Source organism: Trypanosoma theileri, assembly GCF_002087225.1.
Source record: "Trypanosoma theileri isolate Edinburgh chromosome Unknown TM35_Tth_32_V1, whole genome shotgun sequence".
NCBI lineage: Eukaryota > Euglenozoa > Kinetoplastea > Trypanosomatida > Trypanosomatidae > Trypanosoma > Trypanosoma theileri.
The window spans coordinates 274848-291833 of NW_021639874.1; the positions used below are offsets into that span (position 1 = coordinate 274848).

General features: G+C 38.0%; 6 protein-coding genes across 6 annotated transcripts; all 6 read left to right on the top strand.

Moving 5' to 3' along the window:
* Nucleotides 1-209: 209 nt before the first annotated feature.
* On the top strand, nucleotides 210-2339 carry TM35_000321930 (uncharacterized protein; the record flags this gene model as incomplete). Its single annotated transcript, XM_029028820.1, has 1 exon — nucleotides 210-2339. The coding sequence occupies one exon, from the start codon at nucleotides 210-212 to the stop codon at nucleotides 2337-2339; it is 2130 nt and encodes a 709-aa protein (XP_028879944.1).
* A 563-nt stretch (nucleotides 2340-2902) lies between these two features.
* Nucleotides 2903-4846, top strand: TM35_000321940 (uncharacterized protein; the record flags this gene model as incomplete). The annotated part of the gene is made up of 1 exon (XM_029028821.1): nucleotides 2903-4846. The coding sequence occupies one exon, from the start codon at nucleotides 2903-2905 to the stop codon at nucleotides 4844-4846; it is 1944 nt and encodes a 647-aa protein (XP_028879945.1).
* A 776-nt stretch (nucleotides 4847-5622) lies between these two features.
* On the top strand, nucleotides 5623-6477 carry TM35_000321950 (uncharacterized protein; the record flags this gene model as incomplete). The annotated part of the gene is made up of 1 exon (XM_029028822.1): nucleotides 5623-6477. One exon carries the CDS (start codon nucleotides 5623-5625, stop codon nucleotides 6475-6477), a length of 855 nt encoding a protein of 284 aa, XP_028879946.1.
* Nucleotides 6478-6877: 400 nt separating this feature from the next.
* Nucleotides 6878-9004, top strand: TM35_000321960 (uncharacterized protein; the record flags this gene model as incomplete). The annotated part of the gene is made up of 1 exon (XM_029028823.1): nucleotides 6878-9004. One exon carries the CDS (start codon nucleotides 6878-6880, stop codon nucleotides 9002-9004), a length of 2127 nt encoding a protein of 708 aa, XP_028879947.1.
* Nucleotides 9005-9357: 353 nt separating this feature from the next.
* On the top strand, nucleotides 9358-12468 carry TM35_000321970 (putative ABC transporter; the record flags this gene model as incomplete). The annotated part of the gene is made up of 1 exon (XM_029028824.1): nucleotides 9358-12468. The coding sequence occupies one exon, from the start codon at nucleotides 9358-9360 to the stop codon at nucleotides 12466-12468; it is 3111 nt and encodes a 1036-aa protein (XP_028879948.1).
* Nucleotides 12469-13407: 939 nt separating this feature from the next.
* Nucleotides 13408-16938, top strand: TM35_000321980 (uncharacterized protein; the record flags this gene model as incomplete). Its single annotated transcript, XM_029028825.1, has 1 exon — nucleotides 13408-16938. One exon carries the CDS (start codon nucleotides 13408-13410, stop codon nucleotides 16936-16938), a length of 3531 nt encoding a protein of 1176 aa, XP_028879949.1.
* Between the last annotated feature and the right edge of the window lie 48 nt (nucleotides 16939-16986).

A 16986-nucleotide genomic window follows, 5' to 3' on the forward strand; every position in this document is an offset into this window, starting at 1 on the left:
TTTTTTTTTTTTTTTTTTTTTTTTTTTATTCCTTTTATTCCTTTACATAAAGTTGATATTGTTTGGTTTTTTTTTTTTATTTTTTATTTTTATTTTTTTCAAAATTTTACTCCAAAGGGTCATTGCTAGAGATGTTAGAAACTATTACTTTTTTTTTATATGGATGGATATGTGGTGTAATCGCGGTGATCATTTGCTATGTATTTGATATGGGGGTTCTTCTTAGTTTTCTACCTGTTAACAATGCAGTGTTTATGTTTCTATACAGGCATCTCTTTGGATGTGATTTGAACCTTAATACGAAACGACGTTTTGTGGATACAATTCTTGGAAGTATTCCAGTAAATGTTATTGAATCCCTTGTTTGGGATAAAAAACACAAATATGAGGATCGAGAGAATGATTCCCGCCATCATTATGGAGACTCTGAAGGAATTGGTGTTTCATCCATACTTCACGCATCTGTATGTCGATTAGGATGGTATGATGGTGATGAATTTATTGGTAGTGTTCATGATGCCCGTTTAGTATTATATGAAAGACATCTTATGGTACATGAGGTAGGGGCTTCACAGAATATGGGTAATCATGAACGTGTTATTACAGCTGAACGATTGATAGGACGTATACAAACAAGTCGTATAAGTGTACGTGTAGCTGTAATTGAATCCAATACCCGTCGTGGTGGTACTGGATCTGGTGTTTTACATGGTCATGTACTACTTATTAATACTATGGATGATGGTCCATTGTTTGATGAACCTGAAGGTACATCAAGTACTTCCTATGTTTCGAAGCAGTCAATGATTTTTCCAAATGGTAGTTATAGTATCACGAATAACAGTAATATCAATATCAATAGCAATACCAATAGCTATATCAACAAGAGTAACAATCAAAATAGTAATATTAATAGTAATAAAAATAGTTCTTTGTATGGTGAAAGTAATCTTAAAGACTCTAAAACGAAGAAAAGTAATGATCGGGGTACTAATAGTAATATTAGTAACAATACTAATGGTAATAATTTTGGTAATACTAATCTTGGAAGTACTTCTTTTACGACGAATACTAATGATAATCGTCTCTCTCCGCGTTATTCGATGGCTGTGAAGTTCTACTCCTTGCGTGATCAAGAGAGGTGGTTAAATCTTTTACGTGCCCCACATGAAGCGGCCCATTGGCGTTCATATCTTCGAACTCTTACGACGCCTGACCCTTTTAATCTTCTTCTGACGCGATTACTTGTCCAGAGTATGCGTACGACTGCCCTTGGAAACTTTATCCATGCCAAGATCCAGAAGAAGCTGGACTCCCTTAGTATAAAGAAATTCCCTCGTGAGATTGAGGGTGGTATTATTCTAGATGACTTTCTCCTGAGTGATGAGGTTCCGATGGTGAGTAATGTCTCCTCCCCGTCCACCTCGGCGAATGGGGAGGTGACGTTTGACTTTGATCTCCTCTACCGCGGCGGGGCGACGCTCTGTCTGCGGCTCAACTTGACTTACCGCGGGCTGCGGATCCCCCACGTGGTGTGTGCGGTGACGATTGAGCGGGCGGCCGGGCGGCTGCGGCTGAGCGTCGGGCCCCCGCCGAGCAAAAAGTTCTGGCTGGGCCTCCTCTCGCCGCCGACGGTGCGGCTGACGGTGGCGCCCGGCCTGAGCCCCCCGGCGGCCCACGGCCCCCTCCACCGCCTCATCGCCGCCCTCCCGGACCTCAGCCACGTCGCCAGCCAACTCCTCCACCTCTACCTCCTCGACGAGATGGGCCTCCCCGTCATGGACGACTACCCGCTCCCAAGCGTACAGAAAACACCCCCAGCCTCCCCACACAACAGGAAATCATGGAATACAAAGTTCGACAGGAAAAACGCCGCCGCACATAGTAGATCACATCATGCCACCACCTCCACCCCCGCCTCCAGCGCCGTTGCCGCTGCCGAGACAGCAGCAACAGCAACAGCAACAGCAGTGGCAGCAGGCATGGGCTCCTTCATGAACGCTATTAAGAGCTATAGAAGCAGGTTTTCCCACTATGGGGATGGAAGCACAGAGGAGAGTCCACTAGGAAAGGAATTATCATTTCGACCACTCAGGGATCCTCTACAAGAGGATGAGGAAGAGGTGGATAATGAGAAGAATGAGGTGGTAATAAACACGCCAAGTGAAATGAGAAGCACGAGTGAAACGACAGTATCAACTCTTAGTGGACTTCCACCAAACTCGGAGGATGCACGACGGCATCGAATTAAAAAAAAAGCAGAAGAAATTATGCGACCAGCTGTTAAGGCAGCCCTCCAGTTACCAACACCATCTGAACAAAAAAATTATTCTTCATAGTAGTTAATAATGCCGTGAACACTTAAAAAGAAAAAAAGAAAGTCTAGTACCTGAAGATGGGAGTTATGAATATTGCATGTCGAGTACCTCTGTTAACCATATATATATATATATATATATATATATATATATATTTGAAAAACTGGACTGGCAAAGATTTATTTTTGATTTTATGGCTTTTTTTTTCTTTTTTTTTTTGACTGAAGTAGTTTGGAATAGGAGAAGAAGGAAAAGGAATCAATATTGGCGCTATTAGGACCAGAAACTGGAGAGTCGACACATAAATACGAGAAAAAGGAAAGGATAGGGTTTACCCACGAAAACAAACCAAACAAATTATAATTTATTTCAAGAGCAATAACAACAACAAGAAAAAAAAAAGAAAGGAACATTAAAGAAGTAAATAACAAACGGAAGTTTGGGGGGAGAAAAAAGGGAAGAAAACGCAATCATTAAAAAAAAAAAAAAGTATGGCTATTTTTTTCCCGTTTCTACTTGGTTTCTGTGGTGGAGCCTCATCTACGGTTTTCATTGTAGTCTTCCTATTTTTTAGGATACAAAAAATGTTGGATGATTTAGTTAAACGTAAAGAGACAGAGACGATGTCCCGTATTGCAGCATCTAAAGAAAAAGATATTTCTGCGCCTTCATCAAAAGTGCAGGCAATATGTAAAATGGCACGATTTGATGATGATATTCTGAGACCTGCTATTCCTGTACGTGTAGTTCTCTTTGGTAATACTATATGTGTATATCAATTTGATGCTAGTCATAGATCACCAAATAAAGAAGAAAAGAATAATAAAGAGAAGAAAAAGAATCATAGCCGTAGTGGTTCAGATGATAGTAGTAATGAAGAGGACACCGAAGATAGTGATGATGCGACCACTATTATCACAGCAGAGAAGTTAATTGGTAAAATTAATTGTAAAACTGTTATGAGTACATCTGAAAAGTTATCTAAATATCACCGTCATACAGATCCAACCAAACGACATGCCCCAGTTCGTGGAAAATGTCTTGTGCTGCGATGTAAAGATGATCTTCCACTTTTTATGGAAGATCCAGTTTTGCAAATGGCACGTCAGCAAGCACGACAACAAGAGGAACAAGAGGAAGAAGAAAAACAACAACAACAACAAGAACGAGAACGTCATCATAAGGGTCATCATAGTTATCATAATCGTCAGAAACATGAACACCAGAGAGATAATCCTTTTTTGGATGCCACTTTTTCTGTTGTGTCTTCTCTTGTAAGTTATCGTAGACATGAGGGAAATTCTGCGAATGAGGATGGATATGATGATTGTCTTAGTTCTTGGACAGCAGTTGTATTTAAATTTCCAACTCGTCGTGAATTAGAGCGTTGGTTTAATTTATTAGAAGCTACTCCCCAATCAGATGAGTGGCGAGGATTTATTAAACGTCTTCCACAATTAGATGTGTTTAATGTTGTGGTGGCACGACTTTTCTTTGAAAATACACGTACGAGTGAACTTCGAGATCTCTTAATTGGTAAATTACGCCGAAAACTTCATAAAGTTTCACGACGACTCCCTAAACATATGCAAGGTGAAATCTTACTTGATCGTTTAGAACTTGGTGGTGAAATTCCTCTTATTAGTAATGTGAGTGATCCAACAGTGGCGACGAGTGGAGAACTTGAATTGGATTTTGATTTACTTTACCGTGGAGGACTTACACTTACTTTACGTTTCTCTATTACTTACCGCAGTGTACGTGTACCTGATATTCTCTTTAATATTAAGATGCTTGAATTGGCAAATCGTATGCGATTAAGTGTTGGACCACCACCATCTAATAAATTATGGATTGGCAGTTCACGTACACCGCAGCTTCGATTGGAATTTACACAAGAAGTTGCTTCTCATGATGGACTTTTACATGCTGTATTAAATCTTATTCCAGATATGAGTAAAGTAATGACAAATATAGTGAAAGTGAAATTATTTGAAGATATGATATTACCATCTATGGATGATTTTCCACTACCGTGTCTCAGTTACTCCCCACCCTCATCCGAGCCGGACTCTCCAACGGTGGATGATACAAGAAGTACAAGTATGATAACATCAACTCTCTTGGAATCTAATAAAGGAGAAGAGGAAAAAGTAAATCCACCGCCTAATAATAGTAAGATTTATGAAACTACTGAACAGGTAACGGAACAAAGTGTCACTACTGTTAAACAAAACATCAATACAACAGAAGAAGTGAAAACTATTTTAAAAACTGTAAACTCTACAGAAACTTTAGAAACAGTACCATCCTTTTCCTCATCTACTCCTAAAGAACAATCCCTCTCATTTGAAATGGATGAGGATGAGACTACAAGTGTGGTATCATCAAGAATATCTTCTAATATGGTGCCTGGTTCATCTGTGAGTGAGCCTTGGCGTCGGACAGCTACTTCTCGTGCGAAGAAGTTCGTGAAATGGATAAAGATTGAAACTAAAAGTTTATCTAAAAAAGGAAAAGAAGAGTGAGAAATGAGAGAGAAGGGGAAATGAGGGGAAAAAAGGGTATCCATTATTATCATTAAATGAAAGAGAGAAAGTGGAAAAAAAAAAGAAAAGGTGCGTCTTGTCTACTTGGATGTAATTACTTCTCTCTTATTATTTCTCTTGTTTGTTTTTAGTTCTTGTGTCTAATGGGGGTTTCCCCACCCCCACTGCAAGTTGCAAATATATATATATATATATATGCGTGTAAAGGATTTGATGATATGGATATATGTTGTGAATAAAGTAGTGATGTCCTTAGCGTTTTTATTCAGTTCATTTTATGCTTTCTTTTTTTTTTTTCTTTTTTCTGTTACTATTACTGCTACTACTAATCTTTCTTGTAATACTTATATGGACTGTGGCTATTTTGCGATTATTATTATTATTATTATTATTATTATTATTATTATTTTTATATTTGTTTCTCCTTCTTTCCTCTCATATCTTACGTATTTTTTTCTTTATTTATTTAATCTATAGTGAGAGGTGCAGCATATATATAAAGTACATTAGATAGAGCAGTACCGCTGTTTTTTTTTTTCTTTTTTTCGTTTCTTTTCCCTCCTTTGTAGTATACAATTATAGAAATCCATCAAAGGTGTGAGAAAGAAAGAAAGAAAGAAAGAGATCCTACTGCAAAAACAACAACAACAACAAAAGAATAAAAAAAAAAAAAGGTAATCATTACTATTTATTTTACTTTTACTTTTTTTTTATTTAATATTGATTCCCTTTATTCACGTAGTCTCTTTTTGCACATGCCACCTCCCCCTCCTCCCGTCCCACTGCGGTTCATTCCGAAAGATCCAAACAACAATAATAATAAGAACAATACCAATAATACCAATACTCTTCCACAGAAGCCCAATTCAATCTTATCAACATCAGAAGCAGCAGCACCGCCGCCGCCAACATCCACTCTCTTCACTGGAGGAATCCCAACAAATACCGCGCCTTCTCCTCCGCGGTTTGAAGAAATCAACGGAACGCTCGAGGACGGCCTTCAGCATCCAAACAGCAACAGCAGTAGTTTACCCAAATTAGGACTGCTCTCACACACACAGCCAATCTCTACAGCCACAGCTATCACTACTGCAAACACCACCACAGCAACAACAACAACAACAAAGACACCATTTGGGTCCACAAGTCATTCTAATGGAATTTCATCAGAGCCTACGGCTTCTCTTCCACTGCCTTTTCCTTTTTCTAATTCACTTCCCTCAGCGCATACTTCTTCTGCGTCCTCCTCATCTTCTTCCACACAACAGATTGCACAACTCTGGCAACTCGTGCAAGATCTTACCTCTGAGAATGCTGTTCTTCAGCAACGCATGCGAGTACTAATGGAGGGAGAAATAAATGATGTGAATCTTCCAGGCATGATGATGTCAACAGCAACCGGTTCTGGTTCGTCTACAATACAAACAACAACGGCTGCTAATACTTCTACTATGATGACTTCAGGCTGTTCACCTGCAGAGGCAGAAGCTCTTATTTTACGTATTCGTCGATTAGAGGCGGCACTTAAAGTAGAAGCGATGGAGCGCGAGGCGTTGGAGGTGCGACTGCAGGCACAAGAGCGGGTATTGGCAAAACTCGTAATGCGATGAATACAGAGAGAAAGAAAGAAAGAATGAGAAAAAAAGAAGAGAAAAAGGAATATATATATAGAGAGAGAGAGAACACCAAGAAGAAGAAAGAAGTTTATAGTGTGTACACAAAGAGAAAAAAAAGAAAAAAAAAGCAGAGGAAGAAAGAAAAGAAAAAAAAGTGAAACGTCTCCTGGATTCTGTGTAGTTGTTTATTGATTTATTTATTTATTTTCTGTGTTATTCTTTGGTTCCATTACACACACCTCTTTTTTTCTTTGTTTAATACTTTATTGCGTTTCTCTTTTTGTCTCTGTCTCTTTCTCTTTCTCCAACTTTTCCTCTCACTATGGAACCTAAGTAGCTCCCACACACACACACACACACACACAGAGAGAGTAGAAAAAAGAAAAAATAGAAAATGCAGAAAAATCCTCGATTAACGTCCAGAAATCTCTTTGATGATATCTTCGCAACTATTCCAGCAGATGTCGTTCTTTACACTGGACCAGCCACACTGCGGGAGAAGTATGCCTTGATGGCAGAGAAAAACGCCACTAAAACTACTACTAATACTACTGGTAGTAGTAATACGATAATAACTACTACTCTTGAAGGGGAAACAGAAGATGTGATGCTTCAGGGAAATGAAATGATAACTATAGGCGGTGAAAATGGAAATGAGAGTTCCACAACGATGATGACGATGAGAAATAAAAATGAGGGAAATACATCATCCTCTTCATCATCCCTCCCTGCTGTAATGGATCTAAGTGCAATGATAAGACGTGCGGCCGAAACGAAATCCACTCCTGTGATGGATACAGTGCGATCTGAACAAGTATTGGATGTTCATTTAGACACTGAGGATGATGCCGTGCGGGAGGCGACGAAATATGCGGCGATGATTGCGGAAATGAATGCGGCAGAAGAAGAAGAAGAACAACAACAAGAAGAAGAAAAAACAGAAAAGTACGGAGGGGCTGAACGAAATAGGAATGTAAACAATAACAATCATAATAAAGGTGGTGGTAGTGCGATGGGAAAAGGAATTGCAGAGGGCCGTCCTATTTCACATGGGGGACAAGGTGGTAATGAACGTAATAATCCTCATTCCCATCAACAACAACAACAAGAAGACCAACAACAATCTCAACAAGGAAATAGAACGGTAGAGGTTCCCCGTCGAAATTTAACAGCAGATGAACAGATTGCTATCATGCAACCTGAAGAAGATATTGAACATGAAGGACGCATTGTGTTATTCCGTCATAATAAAGGATTTGGTTTTATAACGCCTAATGTAGGAGGTCCTGATGTGTACTTTACACGTGAGAATGTAGAGTATGCATTTACACGTCGTGTATTGGAGATCTTTTACAGTGGAAAACTTCCTGAAAAAGTACATCTTTTACAGGGATTAGGTGGAAGTAATAGTAGAAAAGATAAGAACATGTCTTTGCTCTCCGCTCCTGTCTCTGCTTCTTTTACCACAAACAATGATAACAAGAGTAATACTACTACTACTAATAGTAATAGTAATAGTGATAATACCAAACAGCAGGAGATATCAGAAGCTGGACAGGAGACTGAGAAGATCACAAGTGAAAGTAACACTGGAGTCTCTACTGTGGAGCAAGCAGAGAACACGGAAGATACGCCTAGCGCTATTCCAACTCCATCTAACACCACCACCACCACCACCACCACTGCTGCCGTGCCTAAAGAGGAATCTACTTCACCGGATGAATTAGCCCAAAAGGCTGCTGCATTACTTACACCAGAGGCCGCACAGTTGTTGCTATTATTCTTACAAATAGGGAAACCTACTGTATCTGTGCCAGAGTCGGTAACATTTAAAGTACGATGGAATCGCGCTGGAAATCGTGCGGGTAGACGACTACGTGCGGATAATATACGCGGTATATCAAATAATGGTTATGCGTTAACTATTGAACAGTCATGGTTTGACCGTGTCTTTCCACGCGCAATTGGCCGTCGTTCGGAAGATAACACCTCTAAAAATAAAAATAATAATAATAATAATAATAATAATAATAATAATAATAATAACTTGATATCAGCAGAGGATGGGAATGTGTGTTTACCACGCTACCGTGGAACTGTGCGGGTATATGATGCCGATGAAATGCGTGGAAATATTCGTCCCGATGAAAGCGGCATGCATGATGTATTTTTCTACGGTGATGCTTTTCTCTGGGATCCACTGATGGAACCCGCACGTTGTCGACCTGCTGAAGGTCTTGTGGTCCACTATTCTATTTCCGGTAAAGATCGACATGGAAGGTATATTGCAACTCTCATCACCGCTACGGATGATACGGCTTTAAATGATATCAACGCCGTCTGGGCAAGCAACAGCAATAAAGCAGAAGAACGCAATAGAGATAGACAGGATGGTAGTGATGGGGCGAATAGTGCGGGTGTTGGCGGTGTAAAAGGCCGTGATGAGGAAATGACTGGACGGAAACGTGGACGTGATGAGGAGTTATTATTATTAGAGGAGGATGACTATGGTATTATGTGAGTTCCTGTGTAGATATGGGAAATATATGGTGAAAAGTGTGAGGCGATCAACTCTTATTTTTATTTGTTTTTATTTTTATACATATTTTTAATCTTTGCCCCTTTATAAAATGAATTTTTCCCTTCACAGTATGATGTTTTTAACCATTTCATTTTTTTTCTTTTTTTTTTTTCTTTTTTATGATTATTGTACAACCATACAAAATAGTGTAGCTCTTTTAAAAAGTAAAGAGTACCAAGAATAGTGTGGGGCGCGGAAGGTTTTTTTTTTTTTTTTTTTTTTTTTTTTTTTTTTTTTTTTTTTTTTGTTTTCTTTTCTTTTGCGGGGTGTGGATTTAATAAAGACATCACGAAATGACTTCACCATGCAAAGGCTCTATACAAACTTCCTGCTGCCATTCATTCTCATCCTCATCATCATCATCATTTACACTATTACAACAACATCTTCTTTGTGGATTTCATCATCTTCGTAGGCGAGTAGCCTCACCAGAGGCTATTGTATATGGTGTTGTTGGACTGCTGTTGGCGGCGGAAGGTGCCCACTACACACTAAGATGGATGTACTGGAGACGAAAGAGAATAGAAAAGCAACAGCGGGAAAAAAAGAAGGTGAAATCTTGTGAATATGATACTTTAAAAGAAGAAGGAAATAATGAAGAAGAAAATGAAGAAGAAGAAGAAGAAGAAGGAAAGGTATCTTCTATAGAAGATTATTTTTCTAAACTAAGTGCTGTGATCCTTGCAGCCCCATGTACACCAACAGAAATAGCCGAAACTCGTATAGAGTTGATTATTCCATTTGTTTCTCCTATTACTAGTAGTACTGGTAATACTTTTGGTGTGGATGAGACAATTCCAGAAATTGTTAGGATTCTTTGGGAGAATCGTGTACGATATACATTAGATGAACGTGAGATTCTCATGTTACTAAAGCGTGAAACTCAATCACATGAGTGTGGGAAAAACTACGCTATTGCTGCTGCCTCTTTAGCATTACTTTGGCGATTGCAGTTAGTACGATCTGTTCACGAAGCACTAATTATACACGAAGATGTTAGTCGTTGTAGTGATGAACTGGATGATTTAAATACGTACTCATCACGCTTTTACCAGGTTTTTATTTCTCCACTAAATGATACTTTAGTGAGAGAAGCATCCATCGTATCATTATCATCATCCACAGCAGTATCTGTAGCAAGAGCCACGGCAACGGCAACTATATTTATGACTTGTTGGTATTCACTTTCTGCAGAATTGCAGCATCTACGTTCTCGTCGTCGAGCACTACAATTACGAAATCTGTGGAGTTTGGCTAAATATGCATACGCTAGTGGAAGAGATCGATTAGCCACTTTTACAGTTATGAGTGCACTCACAGCAATTGCAGCTTGTAATGCCAATGCGGGTCTTATTCTACGAGAACGTGTTATCCAATCACCACTTTCCACAACTTCTTGTAATTCTCTTAATAGTTGTGGAGGAGGAATCGCATCTTGGCAGACAACGACGTATAATATTCTTTCTTTATTGGCATTTGAATGGGCACGGCAGATTGTAACGGAGGGAATTACTCGAATTATGCGGGATTACATTCGGGCCTCGGCATCTCGTCATCGTGATTATGTAAAGAGACGATTGTATGAAGCTCTAGTCCACACACCATTAAGTTATTTTGATATGAATGATCATGATACAGTGGAACAGCTCTTATATTACGCGAATGATCTTGAGGGAGTGGATGTGTATGTACATGATTTCTTTGCAGGTGCTGTTCGTGTAGTAATGATGCTTTCAGCTGCGGGAAGTGTACTTCATAATAGAGATCGTGCGGTGGTATTTCTGACGGTTGTGGGAGGCCGAATGGCTGTAAAGGTATTAACGTATTTACGTGAAGAGTATATAGTAAAGAGTAACAGGGTCAATGATAATGCCTTTAATACTAATAATCCTAATAATAATAATAATAATAATAATAATAATAATAATAATGATGGGTATATGTATGCGAATGATGCTGAAGAAGAAGAGAATGGAAATACTGCAACAGATGGTATCATGTTGCATGGAATGGAAATTATTGAACATATTCACGAATTACGCCCATACGCGGCGGAGACAGCTTTAATGAGATGGTGGATTTCATATACATCTAAATATTGGAATCAACCAACTGGGATAAGGCGTATACTACATATTTTACTCTCTTCTCATCGATTATGGGCTATAGATGGACTTGTATCTGTTATTAAGTCTTTCATTCCATCTATAGTGGCGGTATGTTTCTCTGAAGGCTGCACAGCCAGACGTGGGGCTCTCACTGAAGGTATACACGCCGCACAGGAGATGTTGGATCATTTAATAGATGCCCAACGAGTGATAGAAGTGGTATTGAATAATGCCTATAAGGCTAATATACTAGAACGTATATTGGATTCCCGTCACTGGGAAGAAAAGGATGAGGAATATATGAATGAAAAGGAGAAGCAGAAGGAAAAGGAAAAGGAAGAAGAAGAAGAAGTAGAAGAAGAGGAAGAAGAAAAAGAAAAAACTAAGAATGATAATCATAGTAATAATTATAATAATCATATTGATAATAATAATACTTCAAAGTCAACTACTGGTAAACATCTTCTATATATGAAAGCTGATCTTGAGGTTCATGGTATACGAGCAGAGGGATTGCAGTTTCAATATCCCACAGCCCCAACTGTGAATGCCTTCTTAACGCCGCTTTCATTTATTATTCAACTACAAAATTCAACCACAGGATCAGGAGAAATGATTTGTGTAACTGGATTAAGTGGATGTGGTAAGACAACACTTTTGCGTCTTTTACTGGGACTTTACACGGCGAACTCTGGAAGTCTGATGCTGCAATTGCGGGAAAGACATCCCACAAGGAAATTACACATGGAAAAGAAAGAAGAAGAAAAAGAAAAAGAAAAAGAAGAGAAAGATGATATAGAATGGATTCCGATTACATCCATTCCACGTCAATTACTTCGATGTCGATTATTCAGTTACGTTCCGCAGGTCGCCACTCTATTTCCTGGTGCCACTATTGCTCAAAACATTTCTTTACAAAATCGTATTTCCATCACAGAAACATCTCTTCTTAAACGAATATACACTTGTGCAGAGGCGGCATCTTGTTTAGATTTCATTGATCGTTTACCGCAGGGATTATTAACACCGCTGGCAGATGCGAATGGCTGGGCCTCGCCTGGGGCTGTTCGCCTGAGTGGAGGACAAGCCCAACGACTGATGCTCGCCCGGGCACTTTTTCACAGCGGCGGAGTTTTGTTAATGGACGAGCCAACAGCCGCTTTGGATAGTTTAACAAAGCAGAGAATGATAACAACATGGAGAGATCTTTTACAATCCGGTCAATTGCGAGGGATATTGTGTGTTACCCATGATCCAGAGGTGTTGGGAAAGGCAGATCAGATTGTTCGGCTTTAAAGAGATGAATAATGTATGTGTGTTTGTGTGTTTGTGTGTGTAATCGTTTTTTTTTTTTTTCTTTTTTTCTTCTTCTGTCCTTTTCTGCTTTCTTTTTTTTCTTTATTTGTGTATGTAAATATAAGTATTCTTTTCTTTTTTTTTTTTTTTCTGTCTTCATGGAACGGGTAACAGCTTCTCTACTGCGTGATGACAGTTTCTTTGCTGGACTCTGCTCTCTCTCTCTCTCTCTATATATATATATATATATATATATATATATATCTTTATCTCTCTTTATATCTGTATAAGTTGTGGGTTCTGCAGACATATATTATGTTTGGGCTCTCTATTGCGTCTTGAGTTTACTACAAGGGGAACAACATAAAGAAAAGAAGTAATAATAAAAATAAAAATAAAAAAAGAGAAATTAAACCTTTCAGTGGTATTTATATTGCTTGTGTGTGTGTTTACTGTTTTCTTCTTTTTCTTCTGTTTTTTTTTCTTCTTGTAGTCATGATGAACGACTGTAGTTGAACGATCATTAATCCTTCTTTACGTATATGGGATTAAAATTTAAGGAAGCTGGTAATACTCTTTGCATTTAACAATTCTGTTTTTCATTATTATTATTATTATTATTATTATTCACATTTACTCTCCCTCTGTTCCTGAATGATGTGTGGTTGGTATTATTTGCATATAAAGTAGTTTTTATTTTTCTCTCTTTCTCTTTTTCTTTCTCTTTCTCTTTCTCTTTGTTTGCTAATTGTAAACATCTATCTATCTATCTATCTATTTATCTATTATTACTCAGTAGAGAAACAAAAAGGAATCAGAAAGGAAGATATTCTTTTCTTTTTTTTTTTCTTGTCTCATCTCTAGTGAGAGAGAGAGAGAGAGAGAGAGAGAGAGAGAGAGAGAGAGTCCTCCAAATAAAAGAAGAAAAAAAAAAAAAAGATGTATGTCGCATCCCCAACCAACCGTGGTCCGGTATTTCCCACTGAAACTGTGGATGAGAATATAATGAAGGAAGTCAAAGATCTCACCGCACCCGGCCACTATAAACTCATTGCTCATCATGCCCCACATGTGCGTTCGTGGAGATATCGTGATCGATCAAGAAAACGACTCACACGAAGACTTCAGGCGGTTGTAAACGATGGTGAAGAGGAAGACAGTGATGATGAGAGTTGTTGTAGGTTTAGTCGTTTTTGTTGTTGGTGTTGTCCATCCTTACGATCAGGAGATAGAAGAGACGGTAGTAATAATAATAATAATAATAATAATAATAATAATAATAATAATAATAATAATAATAATAATAATAATAATAATATTCATCATAGGAAGGAACTTGGATTTGCAACCACATCAGGAGCCAAACGATTTTTTCAAAGTATTGTATGGGAAAGACCACGATTGGCAATGTGTGTTTGGGCATTTCTGTTTATATGTGAAACGGCAATGGTTGTATTGTATGTTTTGCAAACCACACATGTATCTGATGTAACGTGGATTCGTTATAGTGAAAGAGAGTTTTCATGGTTTGATTATGTGCAAACGATTCTTTCAATCGTATTACTATCTCAACTCTTTTTTGCATATTCTGTTTCTATCTATACAATTCTGATTGTGCTCTTAACATCTGGTTATCAAATAGTAACTTTTGTTATTGCATTCTTTGGTGATTTGCGATGGTTGAGTCGAATATATGTTCCTTTATTTTTACGTTGTTGGCCTATGCGACAGTATTTTCTTTTTCTCTTAGATGCTGTTGCCATGTTGAGACCACGAAATCATAAATTGGATGTGATTCGTTTAGCTGCAGGTCCACTTACCTATTTTCTTGCTATTTTCTTTACAACCGGCTGTATATTTCATATTCATCAATTAATGCGTGGTGTAGATATAAATATTGGTGTCGCCATGTATTTTCTTATGGTAACTGTATCCACCGTTGGATTTGGAGATGTTGTTCCATTTGGTCCTGATGGTCGGGCTATTTGTATTGTGATTATCTTTTTCTTTATGGCTCAAATGCCTTCATGGATTATGTTAGTCCATTCCACTATTAAACTATTAAAAAAATTCCCTAGCTATACTGGTAGAAGACGTCATATTATAGTATATGGACATGTGAAATATGAAGAGGCAGTGGCTCTTCTGGAAGAAGTTTTTGTACTTTATCCAATGAAATCGGTTTGTTTTTGTAATAGTGTACATACCCGAGATGTAAAGGCAATTGGAAGACATCCACGATATAGATTACGATGTAAATTTTTAGAAGTACGTGTATTAGATGAACGAACCTTATTACGATTACGTGTACGTGAAGCTGCATCTATTATTATATTTCCCTCATCTGGTGAATCCACCACAACTAGAGATGATGATGTGATGTTATCATCTATTGTTTTTCAAAGACATGCCCCACAAGTTCAACAATTTCTACGTTTACGATTTGGTCTTCATGTAAAGTTATTACGAGAACGTAATAAAACTGTAATTGATCAACAAATGAAAACTATTATGGCTACAGCTCTTTTACTTCCAGGAGTTGTTCCTTTTCTAGTGAATCTTGTTAATACATCTTCCTCCCAAGGGACCTCATCTCCAAATCTATGGACAGAAGAGGAACAAGATAATTGGAAAGAATTATATGAATATAGTAGACGAAATATATTTGGAACTCATCCTGTTCCCTGGTATTTTGTCCATCTTCCACTTTTACGAGTCATTCGACTTATGAAAATGTATAATGTATTGATTGTAGGTGTGGAAGAGGCTTCTCGTCGACTCATGCGATTTGATTTAGACTATTTACTAGAACCAGAAGATACTTTACTCTTCATATATGAAAAAGGATCAAAAAGTGTTGAACGGGCTTTTACCGCATTACAACCGCATGATAATGGAGGAGGTGTTATTCATGTTTTACCAGGAGAAGCCGCCGGTATTCGATCTTCACAAGGATCTGTACATACTTATATGACCCCAGGTGTTTCTCAACCAGATTTATTTGAATTTGATTCCGTTTCTGTTGATTCTTCAGGAAATGATGAGAGAATATTTTATCCGTTTAATACAAGTTTTGATTTACGAGATGTACAAAGAGAAGGGATAACATCTAATGAACCTCTGGCTAAATCACATTCAGGTAAAATAAAGGCGGAAAAAAATAAGAAAAAACATTCCACACAATACTTGGATCATGGTAAAGAATTAAGAGAAAAACTTTTACGTCAACCATTTGTAAATAAATGTCCTTGTGGAGTTCCATTAAGTGAACTTCCATTAGGTGGATCACTTTCCGTATTACGTGAACTACTACGATGTTATAATAATAAAGTAACAGAGAATAATACTGGAGATGAATCTATTGGACGATTGGAACAACAAATAAATGATATTCTTACCCATGTAGCTCATGAATATTTACATGGATTTGAATTTTCAGAAACCCCAGAGTATTTCCTATATATAGATCAAGTTGCCGCTTTTAAAAAACCACAATTGCAATCACTTTATGATACGTATCTTAATAAATCGGTTTCACAATTTGAGTTAGTACAAATGATGCGTTGTATATTAGCCATTCATGATAATTCCCGCCTAACGACTATTACTACTAAAGGATTAAGTTATGATTTTCTTGAATGGTGGAATAGAGCCTTTAATCATCCTTTACAGTATATTCGTGGGTTAAGTACATTAGAATCTCATTTAGATTATGCCCTTTCACAAAGTGGAGATATTAGCAGACTTCGAGGTATATTATTATGTTGTTCTCAACTAGGTACATGGGACTTTGAAGATGTTCCGTTAATAACTGTAGAGAATAACATTCGTGATCTTCTTCAATGGGCTTCGATGCGTCAACAAACCAATAATAATAATAATAATAATAATACTAATAGTAATAGTGATGGTGAATCTAAAGAACTTCCAATATCTACAGAACAAAATATCGTGGTGGAATTACAATCCTTTAAGTCTTGTGTGTTTGTCACTCCTCATCACACAGATGAAGAGTGGCGTCGTCGTGGAGAAGAACAATTTCAATATTCATTAGCCTTCATGATGGGCCGTTGTTTCTCTACTAATATGTTGCACACGATCTTTATTCATGCCCAACGGGATCATCGCATTATGCAATTCTTTGAAATGATTCTCTGTCTTCGTGCACAGACGGATCTCTTTGATGTAAATGCCTGGTGTAATTCCCGTCAAACCTTCCCAACACTCTTTCAGGTGTGTGGAAATCAACTCCTGCACTTTCAGAAGTTTGGCGATGCCTTTTCGTTTCTCCTCACACGGCGGTCGTGGGTGACGATTGGGGTATTCCGGCAGTTCCCCCAATCAGAGGGACTGCAGGGGACTCCGCGGTATTTCATTGCGAATCCCTCGCTGGAGATGCCGCTGCGGCCGGACGATGTGATGTACGCACTCTTGGCAACTGGGGCAGCCAATAATGTTGGGAATCAGTAAAGGTAAAGAGAAGAGGAAAGAATATATATATATATATATATATATATA